Genomic DNA, 18,791 nt, shown 5'->3' on the forward strand with positions numbered 1-18,791 from the left:
ACAACTTCAGGAAAACTTTAAATATAAGGTGGCATTTTAAAATAAAAGAGATAATGGAAATAACTGACATCTCCCGGCTTGGATTAGGGTGGCTCTACCAAGTTAGCAATGTGAGCTTATACAAGCCTCTTATCCTCTTTCAGCCTCAGTTCCTCAAAATTGAGATACATCTTATAAGAGCATTTAAGAATCAAGTGTAAAACAAATATTGCAGCATATACTGCCCGGCACATAGTAAGCATTCATGCTGTTGCTATCACAACAAAGCTGCTCCTAACTTCCCAATTTATCTGTATGAACTTCTCAAATGTTAAAAAAATCTGCATCCTGCAGATAAGAGTAACTTTTACAGGCTAAAATAAAGTTAAAACAAAATAAATTTTAATAAAACCTACATCTCTTAGGATAGAGACCAAACCAAGACCCTGTTTTTCTCTTAGTATGGGAGCAGCAGAGCTAGAATCCTTGTCCTCGTTAATCCTTTACCGATTCTCATTCTTTTTTGTTTTGTTTTGTTTTAAAATTTTATATTTTAATAGGATTTTCTTTTTTATAAATTTATTTATTTATTTATTTATAGCTGAGTTGGGTCTTCATTGCTCCACACGGGCTTTCTCTAGTTGTGGAGAGCAGGGGCTACTCTTCGTTGGGGTGCGTGGGCTTCTCATTGTGGTGGCTTCTCTTGTTGCAGAGCAAGGGCTCTAGGTGCACAGGCTTCAGTAGTTGTGGCATGTGGGCTCAAGAGTTGTAGCACACGGGCTTAGCTGCTCCACGGCATGTGAGATCTTCCCGGACCAGGGCTCGAACCCGTGTCCCCTGCATTGGCAGGTGGATTCTTAACCACTGCACCACCAGGGAAGCCCTCTCATTCTTTTTTTTTTTCGATTCTCATTCTTAGTCTGAGTTCATATTCTCGGTTCACTTTCATCTACTGCCTATACCTAAAACACACCTCAGGAAGGCCCAGAAGAGACAGACATTTATGTTCATTTGTCATTACATAAAAATAAGTGTTGGTAGAGTTAAGTGATATGAAAACTGAAGTCTGTGGGAATTTAAATAAATAGAGGCTGTGATTCTTTTTCTTGGACCACACAGATTCGAAGGCTCCAAAAACATACAAAACACAAATATAAAAACCACAGTCTTTCGCTTGTTTTTATTTCCAAATAGTCTCCACATAAAATTCTCATATGATTTACTGAACTTTACTTTTAAAACTGCCTATAGCAGAATAAGCAATAATTATTTACCCATTCTCTGACATTAAAGATAACAATTTATTTGCTAACGCTTTTATAACCCAATCAAATGAAAGCATTTTCTAGGTAATGACAGAGAGAAAATCTCTTTCAGCACCCTGTCACCTTGCAGCTGAATTAAGAGCCAACAGTACTGTACCACAGTTTTAGGTTAAGAGGCCAATGAAGCTGAAGGCAGTCCCTAGACACACCAAGAGTGTGTATGAGCTGCTATAAAACAGATGACAGAGGTATCTTTCCAACTTATTTATGACAAAAGCACTCAGTCTGTACCTTATTAGCCTCAATCTTCCTTCACAAAATCCCAAAGTAAGGTACTGGAATTACAGTTATAGAGATGTGTAACCTGAAGGACTGCCACGGATAACAGGTCAACAGTTTTAAATAATGGTAAGATTCTCAGGTAAAAAGGCACTGGGCCACTTCTATGTGGCAACAGATATCAATGGGCAGGCAGGCACTTTACAGAAGAAATGCCTGTGATTTTTTTTTTTAAAGTCTACTTTTTATTAAAGTACAGAAGAGCGTACAAATCATATATATGAGTGATGAATTTTCAGGAAGTGAACACACCCATGTAACTAGCCTCCAGATCAAGAAATATAATATCACCAAATGTGGGAAGTTCCCTCTTTGTACCCCCTCCTTGTCACTACCCAACCCCAAGAGAAGCCAGAAAAGTTCAAGATCCTTTACTATTGTTAAAAAACAAAGAAAGAAAGAAACAAACACCAGGATATAAAATAGCTTGGCAACATATCTTTGACTTTCAGAGTCTACAGTTAGGATATGCCTGCCTTTATTGCCACTCCAGATATGATGTGAGCCAAGGTGCATAGAAAGAGAGGATGAAGGAACTAGCTTCCAATGAGTTCCATTTTAAATGTCAGATACTGAGTCAGGCAGCACCCTGGGAGGTAGGGTGTTAGCTCCATTTTACAGATGAGGGTCAAGAGGATAAGCAACTTTCCCAATGTCACATGGCAACAAGCAGAGCTAGGACTCAAAACCGGGGCAATTTATTAGAAGCCTCATCCTCATCTACTACCTCAAAGGTTCTCAAGTTACATTCTGCCAGTTACTGGGTTCCCTGGACACATTCCAGGGACTCTAGAGGGGGACCAGAATAATCCCTACCCCTGCTTCACCCAGAGCAGCGCCCCTTTAAGCTATTTTATACATTAAGGTTCTGTATAAATTTCAAACGAAGACAGGATTTCACATTTTTAAAAACTGCCTACACGTCAGAGAAAACAGATAGCAAGTTCTAGAATCTTCTGTTTTCATCATTCTGTGTTAACACTAGCAACAATTTTTCTCTTCTTGATAGGTAACAGATGCACATGATACAAAATTCAAAAGGTATAAAAGATAAACAATGAAAAGTAATCACTCAAGGAGTTTTAGAACTGATTTCAGGTTAAAAGACACTGGGGAAAACCAAAACCACTTGGAGTTCTGCTTCCCACTGTGAGTAACCTTAATCAGATACACATATTAAATGTTCATGAGCACCACTGTTACAAGTTTAGCATGTCAGGGCTAGAGGCCTCAGAGGTTATCCAAACAGGGGTAGGACATCCGTAAGCCTCTGTGCTGCCAGGATCTTAAGCCTCCAAGGACCACTTACTGGGTTACTGCCACCCAAGAGTTACCACTGCTCCTTGGCCCTTGTCTTTAGTCAGTCATCGGGACCACCCAGTAGAACCATTATTATTCTTTTCTTCCTCAGTTTTTTCTTTTCCAGGCAAAATGGTTACTAACTTCTTCTGGTTCTGGCAGATTTTATTTTTCAACTTAATCATCTTTATGGGTGATGTGGAAATTCTTTTCCCAGTGCTGGGCTGTATTTGTGGAGAACTTCTGCTTAGGAAGATGGTTTAAGTCTTCACCCTCCCTTTCATTAACCAACTATTTGAAAAGACAGCAAGTCAATTAATTTTCTCAGAGTCTCAGTTTCTTCAAATGTAATAAGAATTTTACCCAGGTGAGTGTAAGAAAACCATTTTTTATAAAATTGTTACTTTTTAAAAAACAAAATTAAAAACAAATAAAAACAATGTTCAATTATATTTTGTAAGACCCCCTTATAGATGTTTGAATTACACGGGAAAAAATGCAACATTTTCCCCCAATGTTCTCCTTTTAGGAAAAAGGAGGTAAACTACAAGAAATAAGCTGACATTAGGAATCTGTCATGATTTTTTTTTTTAAAGAGAAGCAAAATACACATGCACAAAGTGCCAAAAGACATGCATACCCAAAACTCCCCTAAGAGACTGCCAGTGCAAGCTCTGGGGTCAGATTCCAGCCCAATTTTCCAGATAACAGTTCTCTATGAGAACTTTTAAAATTACTGCCATAAGGGACTATGGATCTTAAATCATTGATGAAAACCTAACCATTTTCTCTATGCTCTAGGTCATAATGCAGGAAAAGTGCCCTGAAACACTTTAGAGAACTAAAACAATGCTCTTGTTAGCCAGATAATTCAATTAACTTGAACCAGCACTGTGGTAGAGCTTTTAGTTTTAAAGTACTTTAGAGCTATTATTTACTGAAGGCATACACATATCAAGCACCATACTAAGTGCCTTATAAGCACTTTCCCATTTAATTCTCACAACAATTTCTATGAGAAAACGCACTTAAGAGAGGTTAGCAATTAATGCACCAGGAATCTCAACTACGCCTGACTACAAAGCCCATGTGCTCAATCACTTACATAAAACTCACTAGAAACAATCTATCTGAGCAACAAATTATCTGACACCTTTATCAACAGACTATATTTTTGTTCATACACAAATACAAACATATGCACATATAAACTCACACACCAAAATGTTTTTCTTCAAGTAACATTATTTATAATAATCAAATTAACATTTTAGAGAAGACAATTCTTAGCCTCAACTAATCTATAATTTTATTTAAAGCAAATCATATAAAAAAACTCCTAATTGTTCCATTAATTGTCAAATAGTTATTCTTCAAATATAATGTAGCTGAACAGCACTTTTTATAAAACAATTCTTATATTCATTTAAAGCCATGTTAGCTTGCTCTAGAAAGATTGACCAATCATGTTCTCTGACATGACAAGATCTCTTTTTCCTTCACTTCTTAGCATACACTGTTCCTTCTGTCCAGAATGCTTTCCCCAGCTTGTGTAGCTGGCAAACTTACATTCTTCCTTCAAATCCCTGCAAGTATATTCTCCTGTGAATCCCCCAGGCAGAGGCAGATGTAAGTGCTCCTTCCTCTGCACTGCCACTGTTCCCCTTTAAGTACAGGTGCTGCTAAAGCAGACTGCAATTATCTGTTTATACATCTATTTTCCCTCAAGACTGATAGATGTTCAAGGACAGAAACCATGCATTTTCATCTATATATTTCCCGGTCCCTAATGCAGAATCTAGCACAACACAGTTGGAGTTCATTACTTAATAAATTACCTAGTTAATATAAACCAACAAATTGTAAACATTTAAAAATCTTTCCAGAGACCATTAACATGTATTAGTCTACTTTAACATACAGGCTCTAGTTTTCAGACAGGCAGAGTAGGAGCTATTTTTTGAAGCTCTCCATTTGACAACTAAATGCAATGTACAAAACACTGTGGTGGGTAATGTGGAGGTCAAAAAATCAGGGGCCCCACTTCACTGGTGATCACACTACGGTAGAGTACAGACAACTTTATAATTGTTTTAACATCCTGTTCAATAAGAACAATGATAGAAATGAGAAGTGCTCTGGAAACGACAAAGTAGAAGGGCTAATTATGATTAAGAAGATTGGAGGGCTTCCCTGGTGGCACAGTGGTTGAGAGTCCGCCTGCCGATGCAGGGGACATGGGTTCGTGCCCTGGTCCGGGAAGATCCCACATGCCGCGGAGCGGCTGGGCCAGTGAGACATGGCTGCTGAGCCTGCGTGTCCAGAGCCTGTGCTCCGCAATGGGAGAGGCCACAACAGTGAGAGGCCTGCGTACCGCAAAAAAAAAAAAAAAAAAAAAAAAAAATATATATATATAAAAAAATATATATGAAATAATACCAATAATATCAGCTGACACCTAGTCAGTGCCACATTCTCTAAAAGTGCTTTCACATGTATTTACTCATTTAATCCTTACAATGACCCTATGAGATAGGCACAATTAGCCCTATTTTATAGATGAGGAAACTCAGGCACGGAAAGGTGAAATAATTTGTCAGAGGTGATAAAGTGCCAGAGCCAGATTCAGATCTTGCCATCTGGCTCTAGAGTCTGGGCTCTTAACCACTGTCTTTGTGCGCGCGCACACACACACACACTTTTATATTAATTTAAATAGTGTGTGTATAATTTAGTGAATGAAAAAACAACATTTTCTCTACTGTGTAACAAAGACTTAAAAAAATTTTTTAACGTGGAAAAACTACCGACATAAAAATTACCATCTTAACCACCTTTAAGTGTACAGTTCAGTAGTGTTAAGTAAGCACATTCACACTGTTGTGCAACCTATCTCCAGAACTCTTTTTAATGCCTCGAAATTATTCTATTTCGTTGATAGTCATATAAAATTTAAACACTGGACAAGACTAAATTTGAGTGTTTAAGACTGAAGTAGACATGGATAATAAAACTATAAAAAGACACAAGGAAGCGATTACTATAAAAACTGAGAAAATTATTACTTTTGAAGGGAGGGAAAAGGTCATAATTAGATGTACACATGGGGGGGCTACTGGGGTAACTGTCACATTTTTATTTTTTTTTTACCTGGATGGTTATAAGGGTGTTATTAGCCTTCTAATAATTAAGCTACATATTTTTTGATGTAGATTTGGTGTGTACTTTACCATAAAAAGGTTAAAAGAAAAACAGTCTAGGTTAATTCCATTCTTTGAGTAGTCTGAAAATAAATTTTCCTCTAGTGAAGAGACTATACAAATGACTGAAAATTATGTTACAAAATCAAGACAAATATTTAGAGAAAAGTGGGAAATAATGTTACTCCCAGAGAGTTTAATAATGTTCTAAAAATATGTATCCTATGATAACGTAATTTTTACATATAATCTGAAAGATAATTGAGAAAAAAGAGGTAAGATATTTGGATCAATCAATTAATAGAAAATATACCTTATTATAGTAAATATTTTTTTTGAGGACCAATAAATGAGGAATTCATGTACAACCTTAAAATTAAGACTTTCTTTATAGCAATTACATTTAATAAACACAAAGTCACAGAGTACAACTTTTAAAAAATGAAAGACATTGAACTACTAACTATTTAAAATCATTATGCACAAACATGACAAATAGAGCCTGAGAGTTTTGGGGAAAGTACTAACCAGTTACTGCCAGCAGCTGTGAAACTCTCACCTCCATTTCCTCCCGATGAGACCTGTCTCTATCTTCAAATTCACGTGTCCTTCTCCGGGCCTCTTCAAAGGCCTGTTGTGCTAATGCATCCTCCTGCTGTCATAAGAATATACGAAATAGATATTTTAATTTTGATTTATAATAAAAAAAATTGGGGGGTGTCTTACTTTTTGAAAGAAATGAACAGCAGAGTATTTCTCAAACATCAAAGCCATAAAAAAAGAGCAACTTCTAAAAGAAAACTTCAGTATTTTCATGTTCTATTATAACACCTTGGAAATAGTAATCGTGTTCAGTCATATTCTAACAACTGAAAATGCTCTTCCCTTTCTGTCCTTACCTCATCCTCTTCACCAAAGTAAAATCCTGATCAAGTCAATATTTAAAACATAGAAGTATAAGGAAAAAGAAATTATTAAATACTTCTACAGTGTGGGGATAAGACAGGCCAGGCGCTCTAAGAATGACACTAAAGCCAGAAATATAAAAGAGAATATTAACATAATCGACTGTACAAATGTTAGAAACTTCTAGACAACAAAAAGAAAATTCCAAGGGATATTATCAACAAAAATTTATTTGTAACATATAACATATCTATCCTAATCCTTTCCCAACTAATGGATAAAGATCTGAAGGAAACCCAGATACTTCAAACTTCTTGTGTCTAAAAGGTAACCAATTTAAACTTTCCCTTTACACTTCTTTAGTCTGGATGGCGGCACTACTCACTCATTTTGGTCAAGAACCAGAGCTGCCTTTGACACTTCACTCTCCCCATCTCCATAGAGCCAATCAACCACCAAATCCTATCCATCTGACCTCCTATTTTTTGAATCTTTAGGCTCCTTTTCATCCCTACATTTTCCTAGTTCAGGATCCTAAGATCTTTCACCCAAATTACTGCAAAGTCTCTTCCTGTTTCCATTCTGTCATCCCCCAATCCAAAACACAGCCATCAGAGCGTGCCTTCTAAAGCACAATCTGACCACAATACTCCCCAACTTAAAGCTCCCTCATTGTCTACAGCACAGGATGCTCAAGTGTGTGATTTGCAGTCACGCACTTCTCAACACTAGGATTTTCAATGGCACACTTGAAGAAACTAAAATATCAAAAACAATGCCAAAAAAGTCAATATTCACTGTCCTAGTTTCATTACAGCAAAGGGTGGCCAGGTAACTATGTTCTAGCCAATGATATAGAAGTGTAAGTCAATGAATGGGCCTTCTGAGAAAGTCATTTAAGAGACATGTCACCTTTCCTTCTTCCTGGGAACCAATGCAATGACCAGCGATACAGCAACCATCTTGCAAACATAATACTGGGGATGTTGCCACACACTGAGCATAGTACAGCAGGAAAATGAAAAGAGCCACAGCCCCTGATAATATAATTGCCTGAACTGCATACTGTTGATATCTTATTCTGTGTGATAAATCCTTTATTTGGCTCTGTTAGTAGGGTTGTTTGATACTTGCAATTTTCACTGACACAAGGTCTACAACTTAAACAAAAGTGAAAGGTGTGATCAAGTCTCCATTCTTATGTTACATTTACTAGCTCTGTGACCCAGGGCAAGGTATTTCATTTTCTAAGCCTCAGTAAACTCACATGTAAAATGCACGTAGTAGTAATACTTACGTCTCAAGATTAAATGAGATAACGTATAAAAATGCTTAAGTGCACTACCTGACAACATTCAATAAATGCTATTATTTTATAAGCATTTGTGAACATGTAAAATTTACACGTGACTAAACATTACTATAAATATCAACTGTATTCTCAGAATGTACTACATAAGCCAGAGGCACCTGCAAAAGAACACTGTTCCCAAATGCCAAGGACTTTCTCTTATTTGATTAGATATCAACCAGGACAGGTCTGCTGTTAACAGGATATCCCTTCTGTCCTGTGCATTCATTCACTTTTTCATTTATTCCACAAATATTCCGTGAGTCTTTATTACGCCCAAGTCACTGTGCTGGGTGCCGTGCATACAATGTGTGGGAGCAAATGGTGCTTTTCCTTATAGTTTCTGGTCTAGAGGGGCAGGTGGACAATGAACAAATAATTACAAAAATCAATATATAATTATCAGTGTGACTTAGTAAAGGATTACAAGATGAAATGAGAGTATATAACACAAGATGTAATCTAACTCCCTAAGGAAGTTATTAGCCACTCATGTGTATCTAGCAATGATCATAGATTTTTACCTTATTAAAATTTAAAAAAGTATTATTACTAATATTTGAAGTAAAATAAGCTAAGAGAGATTTGGTAGCTCTCTATTCTCTAATTCCAGCTTCTATCTTGGTCTTTTCTAGTAAGATGTGAAATGTATGTGCAATGAACAGAGTCTGCACTTTAAATGGTTAAATCTGAAAGATGATCAGTGATCCAGTGTTATCCTGATCCTTTCCTGTTGCGAACTTAAGTAACACCTCCCTTTCAAGGACAGCATAAAGGGTACTTACTGATAAAACTATACACTCACCCATAAAGTGTGTGCTCAAATGGATAGGGACAAATAACCCTATCCAGACTCAGGTGGTGGGAGGCTTTCAGCACTCCAGTCCCCACCAGCTACTTGTTATACTAGCCTGTTACTCCACGGTCTATACCACAGTCTGCACAAAGCAGTCAGGTGGGGTCATCATAAAAGGTGGCTGGGTGTTTGTGAAACCCATGTGGTAAATAAAGACCTAGCAGTGCTCTCATAGAGCATATATATACACTATTCTTAACCATTCTTGCTACACTGATTTTGTCTTTATTGTATTGCTAAATTTACAATTATATTTATTTTACAGTTTGGTAATACTTACCTTTCTGTGCAATGAATTTAAAAAATAGAAGTATATATTTAATGAAAAATTAAGAATCAAATTCGTTTTCAAGAAAGCTGATGATGAATGCATAATTTGTACAAAATAACAACATTTCCTATTCTCTGTGGGGACCAAAATGATATCACTGATCACATGAAAACCAAAAGAAATAAATCTGCTGAAGAAGCATCAACATATACTTCAAAGGCGACAATTTAACATGTGCAGCTGCAAACGGTACATTTAACACCATTCTGTAAAACATAACTTTTTATTTACATCAAACGACTCTTCTAAATTTTCACTCACATTCTCATCAACATACAAAAAGCAAAGCTGTTCATATGTTGGCTTTGCTGACAGAAAAACCCTGCAAAAAGCTAAAGGATACCAATTTTACATCAGTGTCATTAGGTACTTCAAATAGAAAATCTGTTCAACCCAATACGGTTCAATTTTTCTCATCATATTATAGAATCAAAATAGAACTTTTGGAAGGTCATTATATTGAAGGTGAAACATATTTTTGTGACTGCTAATTTAAAAAGTACAAAAATGAAGATAAAGTTATTGGTTCTTAAACTGATAATACAAATACAAATGTTGGTGGAGCAAACATTTAAACACCGTATAAGAAATAACATTCTCAGTGAATTTTTAAAACTATGAAATAGAAATTTACTAGTAATTAGTTGTGGTACACATGAAATTCATAATTGTTATCCAAACAATTCTTATCCAAAGTACTGAGGTATTCTACCAATCATTTAGACATTAGAGTTGCATAAATTACAAATATATTTATGTATCCATAGTTAAAGTGACTGAACTATAAAATTTCTGTGACAAAGCTGATGCTGAATACAAATAAATTCACATGACATTATACAGGCACTTTGGATTTTAGAAATTTGAGCCTTTGAAGAACTTCTGTGAAATCAACCTAGTTCCTAAAATGGCATTGATCTTTTTTTTTTTTGTAAATGAGTCCTCAGTTATATTTTGTTCAAAATTAGTTGGAAATCTCTGATTAAAGTATTCAATGGTGAAGCATCAAAATTTTCAGTTTTTCAAGCTTTTAGAGAATTGCAATTATTGAAAATCAAACATATAAAGACAACACTGAAATTTATCCTACAAATTACAGAAAATAAAGAAATGAAAGTATAATCAGCAAACATGATTCAATTTTGAGTTTATACAATTATACTCAGAAATATCTTCATTTGTGGGAAACTCTTAAAACATTTTATTGAACTATTTACACATACAAAAAAGTACACATATCTTAAGGCTGTGTTGTCCAATACTGTAGCCACTAGCCACGTGTGACTACTGCATACTTGAAATGTTGCTAATTTGAGTCTGTAAGTGGAAAATACACACTGGATTTCAAATACTTGTTACCAAAACAGGTAAATATCCCAATAAATATTTATATTGATTTTATGTTCAAATGATAATATTTTGGATATACTGGGATAAATAAAATATAAAAATTAATAATTTTCAAACCTTTTTAAATGTGGCTTTTAAAAAATTTTAATTTCCATAATGTGGCTCACATTTGAATTTTACTGGACAGCACTGTCCTAAAAGATAGCTTGATGAATCTTCAGAAACTGAACTTTCCATGTAACTAAAAGCCATATGAAGAGACAGAACAGCACCAGCATCTCAGAGGTCGTCTTCTCCTCCATTCCAGGAACTACCCTCCTCTCCCAAGGATAAACCACTATCCTTCCTTGTAACAACATGTATTATTAGTTTTACCTATTTTTGTACTTTTATATAAATGTATTCATATAGCATGTGCTTTTCTAATACACTCAATGTATTTGTGAAATTCACCCATATTGGTATGCTAGTTGTAGTTTTTCATTTTCATTGTATTTCTCTGTATGAACATGCAATTTATCCATTTGACTGTTAGTGGGCATTTGGGCAGTTTATAGTTTCTGGCTATTAATCAATAATGCCTCTACAATGTCCCAGTACCTATCTTTTGATGAATATATGTATTCATTCCCATTGCATACCATGCCTCAGGACAGAACTGCTGGATCATAGGTATACACATGTGCAGTTTTAGTATTTATTGCCAAATGTTGTGTCAACTTTATGTAATCAAACACCACACCAACTGTTGTTCCGCATCCTTGCCAACGTTTGTCAAAGGTACTCTGAACAAAGGCAAAAAGACAATACCTGTGAAAATATTTCAGTTGAAATACTTATACAATTTAATTTTAAAAAATGTAATTGTGACTATCCTCTGTTTATCTCTTAGCCTACCAGGTACCTGAGCATCTGTTGGAGAGTTTTGTTCTCACATGGCAGAGAGAGAGATTGAGCAAGCTTAGCTCCCTTGTGCATGTCTTATCAGGACACTAATCCTATCATATCAGGGCCCTACTCTTAGGACTCATTTAACCTTAACAGACCCCATAAAGGTCCTATCTCCAAATACAGTCATATTGGAAGTTGGGGGTTCAAAATATGAATTTTGGGGGAACACAAACATGCCGTCCACAATAGCTGGTAAGTGGTGGGGCCAGGAATCACAATTACATGACCATGAAGCGCCTACTCCTAACTTCCATACTTCATTGCCTCTTTACATTTACTATCTTCCAGAAGACTGGGGGATGGGGAAAGCTCCAGAGAAGTGCTGACTGTTGACTGAATGGTTGGTATCCCCTGCTTTAAAATTTTTATATTATGTAAGACCTATTATTGTATTAGTTTACTATGACAACAGATGGTACTTACTTTATAGTGATAAAGCCCTATTTGTGGACCAGGGCAACAAAGCAGAGAAATTTTCAGTATGGAAAATACTGTGGGCTAAACTTTAAATTTTTACCTATCACTTTAATAAAATATTTCAGTTTTAGAAGTCAACTCAATCTGAAATTCACCCTTACATAAATTCAATCTGCTGTATCACTTCTTACAGAAACAGCCTTCTAAACTGCCAATTATTTACTATTTTTCTGAAGGAATTAGGTATTCCTTATCCCTGTGGAAATCAAGGTAGCAGAGATTCTTTCTTAAGAATTTTAACTTTGAACCTGAATTTTTTACTAGGAAGGTTTAATTTTTTGATCTCTTAAGAAGAAAATTCCTACATTTCTATATATGGTGAGCAAAATGGGAATAACAGAAATAACAAAAAGAGAGCTCCTTTTTATTCTTGCCATTATTTTAACTTTATTAAGAGGATTAATATTAAACAACTGAAAAAATTAACACCCGCTAATAATCAGATACTCTGACATGTTCTTCAGCATTTTGAATACGTCATCACACTATCTTCTGGCCTCCATAATTTCAAAAGACAAGTCAGCTCTTAATCTTATTGTGGCTCCCTTGTGTGTAATGAGGCCTATTTCTTGCTGCTTTTAAGATTCTCTTTGTTTTTCAACAGTTTGGCTATGATGTACCTAGTTGTGGATTTCTTTCTGCTTACCCTACTTGGAGTTCATTAAACTTCTTGGACATGGAGATGAATATTTTTCATCAAATTTAGAAGTTTTCGGCCATTATTTCTTAAAACATATTTTCTGCCCCTTTCTTTCTCTCCTTATCGCCTGGGACTTTCATTACATATATGTTGGTCTGTGTGCTGGTGTCCTACAATCTCTGATACTGTTCATTTTTCTTTGTTCTTTCTTCTTTCTGTTCTTGAGACTGGATAATCTCTATTAATCTATGTTCAAGTTCACTAATTCTTCTGCCAGCTTAAATCTGTTGAGTCTGTGAATTTTTCATTTCAGTTATTGTTACTTTTCAATTCTAGAATTTCTACTTGATTCTTTTTAAAAATTTAGATCTCTTTATTAATATTCTGTCTTTCATGAGTCACTGTCATAATTGTCCTTCAATTCTTTAAAGGAAGAAATTTTCCTTTAGCTCTTTGAACACACTGAAAAAGAATTGCTTTTAAGTCTTTTGTCACTAAGAACCATCATTGGAGGCAGGGTATCTACTGCCTGCTTTTTCCCCTGAGTATCAGTCACACTTTTGTGCTTATTTGCATGTCTTATAATTTCCTGTTAAAAACTGGATATTTTAGATAATATACTGTAGCAACTCTGAATTCTGACCCCTGCCTCCAGCCTGTTGTTACTGTTTTCTGTTTGTCTACTTAGTGACTTGCCTAGCTGTGTGGAGTCTGTTTCCCCAGCAGTGTGCAGCCTCTGATGTCACTGCTTAGTTTTTTTTCTTTTTAAGCCTTGCTTTCTAGGGGGTTGCCCCTGGGTCAGCATAACCTAGTGGTCAGCCAATGATTGGTCAGAGGTTTTGCTTAAACACCTTGAGTCAGAAGGCTTCTAATCCTTTGCCATGGGATCTGTGTGTGGCTTACTTTCAAAGTGCAGGGAGTTTATCAGTCTACCCTGTATTCAGCCAGGGACTAGCAGCTTTCAAGGGCTCTCTCTGTCCTCTCTTGAACAGGTGTAGCCTTGCACATGTACATAGCCTTTTGGACCATGAGAGGTTAAGTGTGATCTCAATAAGGCTTACTTTAGCTATCTCTTTCCCTAGATTTCCCTGATAAATTTCTGGCTAGTCTGCCATTTTGTTGCTTCCTGAAACATTAGTTTTCTCCAATTGTTTGCCACAGAGACTGCTATTGTTTTCAATAACAGCCCTGGATATGTATTTTTCCAAGTGCTACTCTAAATAAAGTCAGCTCCCTCTGAGAGGACAGCAGAGCTGCCAGTCCTCATGGCTCTACCCTGCCCGGGGTAGAACTTGAGCAACCACAGAGCTAAGGGAGATGGGAGCAGCTCCCGACAAAAATGCCAGACTCTCACTGTTCTTACTGAAATTCACTAGCTTTGTTTGAATAAATGCCTCTCAATATATGTCCTGTGGTTAATTTCCAGAGACCTTAAATGGGTTTTTGTTTGTTTGTTTACAATTTTGTTAAGTTTAATCACTGCTTTTTGGAGAGAGAATCTGCCAAGCTCCTCACTCAGCCATTTCAAAAGTGCTGCTCCTACATTTTATTTTAAACTGGGTCCCCCCCCCCCATAATGTGCTATGGATCCAGAACAAATATTAAACAGAACCATCTACTACACTTTGAAGTGCCCCACTAAGCACACAGTGGTAATCCAGTGCAATTTAGAACCACTGAAGGAAAAACCTTCCCCAAACCAGGACCAATATTTGGGTCTCAATCTCTTCAGAATTCATCAATATTATGAGAACATGAGACTTTCTATACTTACTCTTTTTAAAAAATACTTCCTAACTGTATTTGATAACAACAAACTGTATATAAAAAGAGACAAGGAAGGCGGGGAGGCCCATGGATGGAAGTGTGTGTGTGTGTGTGTGTGTGTGTGTGTGTGTGTGTGTGTGTGTGTGTGTGTGTGTACTGGGCGGGGGGGTCAAGAATGGAGAGAGGGTCAAAAAAGAGGGTCAAAAATTAGGGCTTCCCTGGTGGCGCACTGGTTGAAAGTCCGCCTACCGATGCAGGGGACACAGGTTCGTGCCCCGGTCCGGGAAGATCCCACATGCCGCGGAGCGGCTGGGCCCGTGAGCCATGGCCGCTGAGCCTGCACATCCGGAGCCTGTGCTCCGCAACGGGAGAGGCCACAACAGTGAGAGGCCCGCGTACCGCAAAAAAAAAAAAAAATTAGAGAAAGGGCCTTCCCTCATCCCCCATCAGAGTTGGCACCCAGGGGAGGGTTCTTGAGGGAGCTGTGAGGGTCCACAGACATGCCTCAGCCTATGAGATGGTAGAAGATCCAGCATCCAAAAGTGACCCAGTGACTGGCCCAGCTGAGCTCTGACCACTTGTGGACAGTGTATGCCATGCTGTAGCCCTGCTCCTCTGTGGTATCGTCCACATCAACGTCAAACAGGGAGCCCAGGTAGGCCAGGTGGAAGATGGCCAGGGCCCCAAAGAGCAGATTTAAGGCTCGCACCCCCAAGCCCAAACGATGCTGGTGTGAACAGTCTGGTGGGCACCTTTTCGACAAGACACAGGCACTGAGGATCCGAGCCAGGCGCTTTCGGAGGATGTGCTCCACATAAGTGATAAATGCCAGGGACAGCAGCACCGCAGCCAGGTGGAAGCTAAAGCCGTGCAGGAGGGCGCTGGTTGCATAGGTGACCAGCACGGCTGAAAAGGTCCCGAGGTGGAGAGCATTCTTGAAAACATAGTTATTTAGCCAACAAGACATGGGCAGGTTCCAGCTTGTGACAACTTCCACCATGGACCGGGGCAGCTCCACATTCAGTGGCTTAGAGACCGTCAGGTCCCATTCCAGGTGACCCTTCTCCTCGGTGAAGCCAGCCCCCGCCAATGTGGCTGTGGCCTCAGATAGAAAGCCCACAAAATAGTTGCTGAAGTGGAAGGAGACAGCACTCTCGTAGGCTCGCAGCCACTTGTGAAGGAGGTGGTCACCATCAAGGGGAATGAAGTAGGGGAAGAGGTAGGGGCCCACACAGGTGGACAGCACAAGGCACAGCAGGGCCAGCACCAGGCTCTGGGCCACCTTCTGCAGCCACTGGCGGCTCAGCGGGAGGCCTTGGACAGCCTGTAGGTAGCTGTGGAAGGATATCCAGGGCCCAAAGACGATGGTACCCACAAAGTAGAGGTAGCCCATGAACTCCATGGGCGAGGGCACCACACCCACCTCGCCCCGGTCCAGATCGAAGCCCAGAGACACTGCCTTCATGGCCACAATCATCTGGGCCCCTCGCATCTTGTGCCACGTCACAGTGTCCACCATGTGCATCTCACCCATGAGTAGGTAGATGAGGATGGTGACGGAGAGGAAGACGCCACGATGGGAGGAATGTCGGCAGAGGAACAGCACGAGGTAGCACAGAAGGCAGAGCAGCATGACCCAAACCATGTGCAGCTGGAAGAAGTGGTAGAGGCTGAAGAACCCACCTGCCACGGTGCTTGCATGCTTCAGGTAGGATGGCAACCCAAGCCTCCCGAGGAGGCGGCAGGCGAGGCAGATGGCAAGGAGCAGCCAGATCTGGTCAAGGCCCTGCTGGGCAGTAGGCAGGAGACAGCCCTGTAGGAGCTGCTGGAAAAATTCCTGGCGGCTGAAGGTGGCCATTGTGGACCCCCACGGATGGATGAACAGATGGATAGACTTGGCAGTAAAGAAGCTGCGGTCCAGGGGCCCAGGGACACACCACCGCCACCACTGTCGCCGCCTCCTCCGGGCAGCCTCCCCCGCAAGCTGCAAGGCCGGGACCAGCTGAGGCTCCCAGGGCAGCACTGTATACTTACTCTTAAAGACTGGGTAAAATAGATCTCCAGACAAAGGCAAGATTAGGGGTAAATAAAGGGACCACAGTCAGTAAAGCCTGAAGTCACCCTACCTGGGCTCGCTCCTCATCAAACTCCAGGCAGCCCATACCATCCAGTCTCTGGAGATCAATCCAACCTTTCCAGATAACACAGACTCCATTCAGAATCATGGGAGCCTTCAAATATACCTAAGACACAGAGAGAAGGATGAAAACCAATGATAAGCCATCAGACACATAAAAAACAAAGGATAAACTTACTTATGAAAACTGTTTTTTTTGGGGGGGGGAAAATAAATTATAAAATTAAGAATTGTAGGAAAGTATACAAAGCATAGCCTCTGACCATATTCTATAAATTAAGTTAATCTGGTTTACCAGGATTTTATTTCTAGTCACAATTTTTCCAGATTATTTATTTATTTATTTTTTTTGCGGTATGCGGGCCTCTCACTGTTGTGGCCTCTCCCGTTGCGGAGCACAGGCTCCGGACGCGCAGGCTCAGCGGCCATGGCTCACGGGCCCAGCCGCTCCGTGGCATGTGGGATCTTCCCAGACCGGGGCACGAACCCGTGTCCCCTGCATCGGCAGGCGGACTCTCAACCACTGCGCCACCAGGGAAGCCCCTATTTATTTTTTTAAAGATTTAATTTTATTTTCATTTTTGGCTGTGTTGGGTCTTGGTTGCTGTGCGTGGGCTTTGTCCAGTTGGGCTTCTCGTTGTGGTGGTTTCTCTTGTTGTTGAGCACAGGCTCTAGGTGTGTGGGCTTTAGTAGTTGTGGCACGCGGGCTCTAGTAGTTGTGGCATGCGGGCTCAGTAGTTGTGGCTCGCGGGCTCTAGAGCACAGGCTCAGTAGTTGTGGTGCACGGGCTTAGTTGCTCCGCGGCATGTGGGATCTCCCTGGACCAGGGCTTGAACCCACGTCCTCTACACTGGCAGCAGGATTCTTATCCACTGCATCACTGGGGAAGTCCCTCCAGATTATTATTTTTTTATTTTTATTTTTTTTTTTGTAGTACGCGGGCCTCTCTGTCATGGCCTCTCCCGTTGCGGAGCACAGGCTCTGGACGCGCAGGCTCAGCGGCCATGGCTCACGGGCCCAGCCGCTCCGCGGCGTGTGGGATCTTTCCGGACTGGGGCACAAACCCGCGTCCCCTGCATCGGCAGGCGGACTCTCAACCACTGCGCCATCAGAGAAGCCCCAGATTATTTTTAAAAGGAAGTTTTACAGATTTTGTAAAAACCGCAGTAAGGTGATACTTGAAGTGACATTGTTTCTTTTGCAGCTGAAGCTAGGACAATCAGGTACTTTGCTTTAAATTTTGAATCTCGAGTAGGAAGACATAAAGATGTAAATCAACTGGAATTCCCTAGCCCCTGAAGAGAGCACGCACTGTTTCTCCCTGTTTGGATACCTGGAGCCACCCAAGGTCAGGTTCTTCATATTTCCTTTCCGTTTTATAAGCTACCTCATAGATTCCTGGTAAGTAATGCTGTTTTTCTTTCTTTTTCTTTTTTTACTTAAGTTAGCCAGAGTTGATTTCTACCACTTTTAGCCAAAGAACGTTAACTGATACAACATTTATTTATGCATACTAAACATAAGAGAATTCTTCTGTTTCAAGTATATAACCCTCGAGCAAAAGTCACTTTAGGTATGATTTCCAAATTTAAATCACTTTCATTTTTGATCACCAAATTAATTTTCATATTGCCTGTAAATATATTTGTTCTCAAGAGCAATTAAGGATCCATCAAGAAAGGAAAGGTGCTAATGCTATCATCTTGAGGTGAGTATTTTACTGTGATATAGTAAGAAAATATAAAAGAGAAGAAAAGAGAAATTTGTTAGTTCTTACAATCTCCCTCATCATAACAACATTTTATTCTGATAAGTACTTCAAAAAAAAAAACCCAACCTTGTTATTTTAGGTCTTCTCTACCTCATTTAACACACGCTTCTGAATAAAAATCAGCATAGATTTTTTTTTTATCATTTACTGCCTTAACAAGATCTTTTAAATG

At 39.2% G+C, this 18,791-nt stretch overlaps 1 protein-coding gene across 2 annotated transcripts in view; it reads right to left on the reverse strand.

The window, feature by feature from the left end:
• CBFB (core-binding factor subunit beta) overlaps positions 1–18,791 on the reverse strand; it is a 60,518-nt gene that overhangs the window by 9,461 nt on the left and 32,266 nt on the right. The window contains exons 4-5 of one of the 2 annotated variants that reach the window (XM_082862286.1): positions 16,838–16,954; positions 6,642–6,737 (exon numbers count right to left, since the gene is read on the reverse strand). In XM_082862286.1, coding sequence (XP_082718412.1) covers positions 6,642–6,737; positions 16,838–16,954 — 213 coding nt within the window. Of the gene's footprint in view, positions 1–6,641; positions 6,738–14,968; positions 16,498–16,837; positions 16,955–18,791 lie in introns of those variants that run through there. The other variant, XM_082862285.1, reaches the window with a different exon arrangement.

The sequence above is a fragment of the Leucopleurus acutus genome (genome assembly GCF_964270905.1).
Source record: "Leucopleurus acutus genome assembly, chromosome: 20".
NCBI classification, from domain to species: domain Eukaryota; kingdom Metazoa; phylum Chordata; class Mammalia; order Artiodactyla; family Delphinidae; genus Leucopleurus; species Leucopleurus acutus.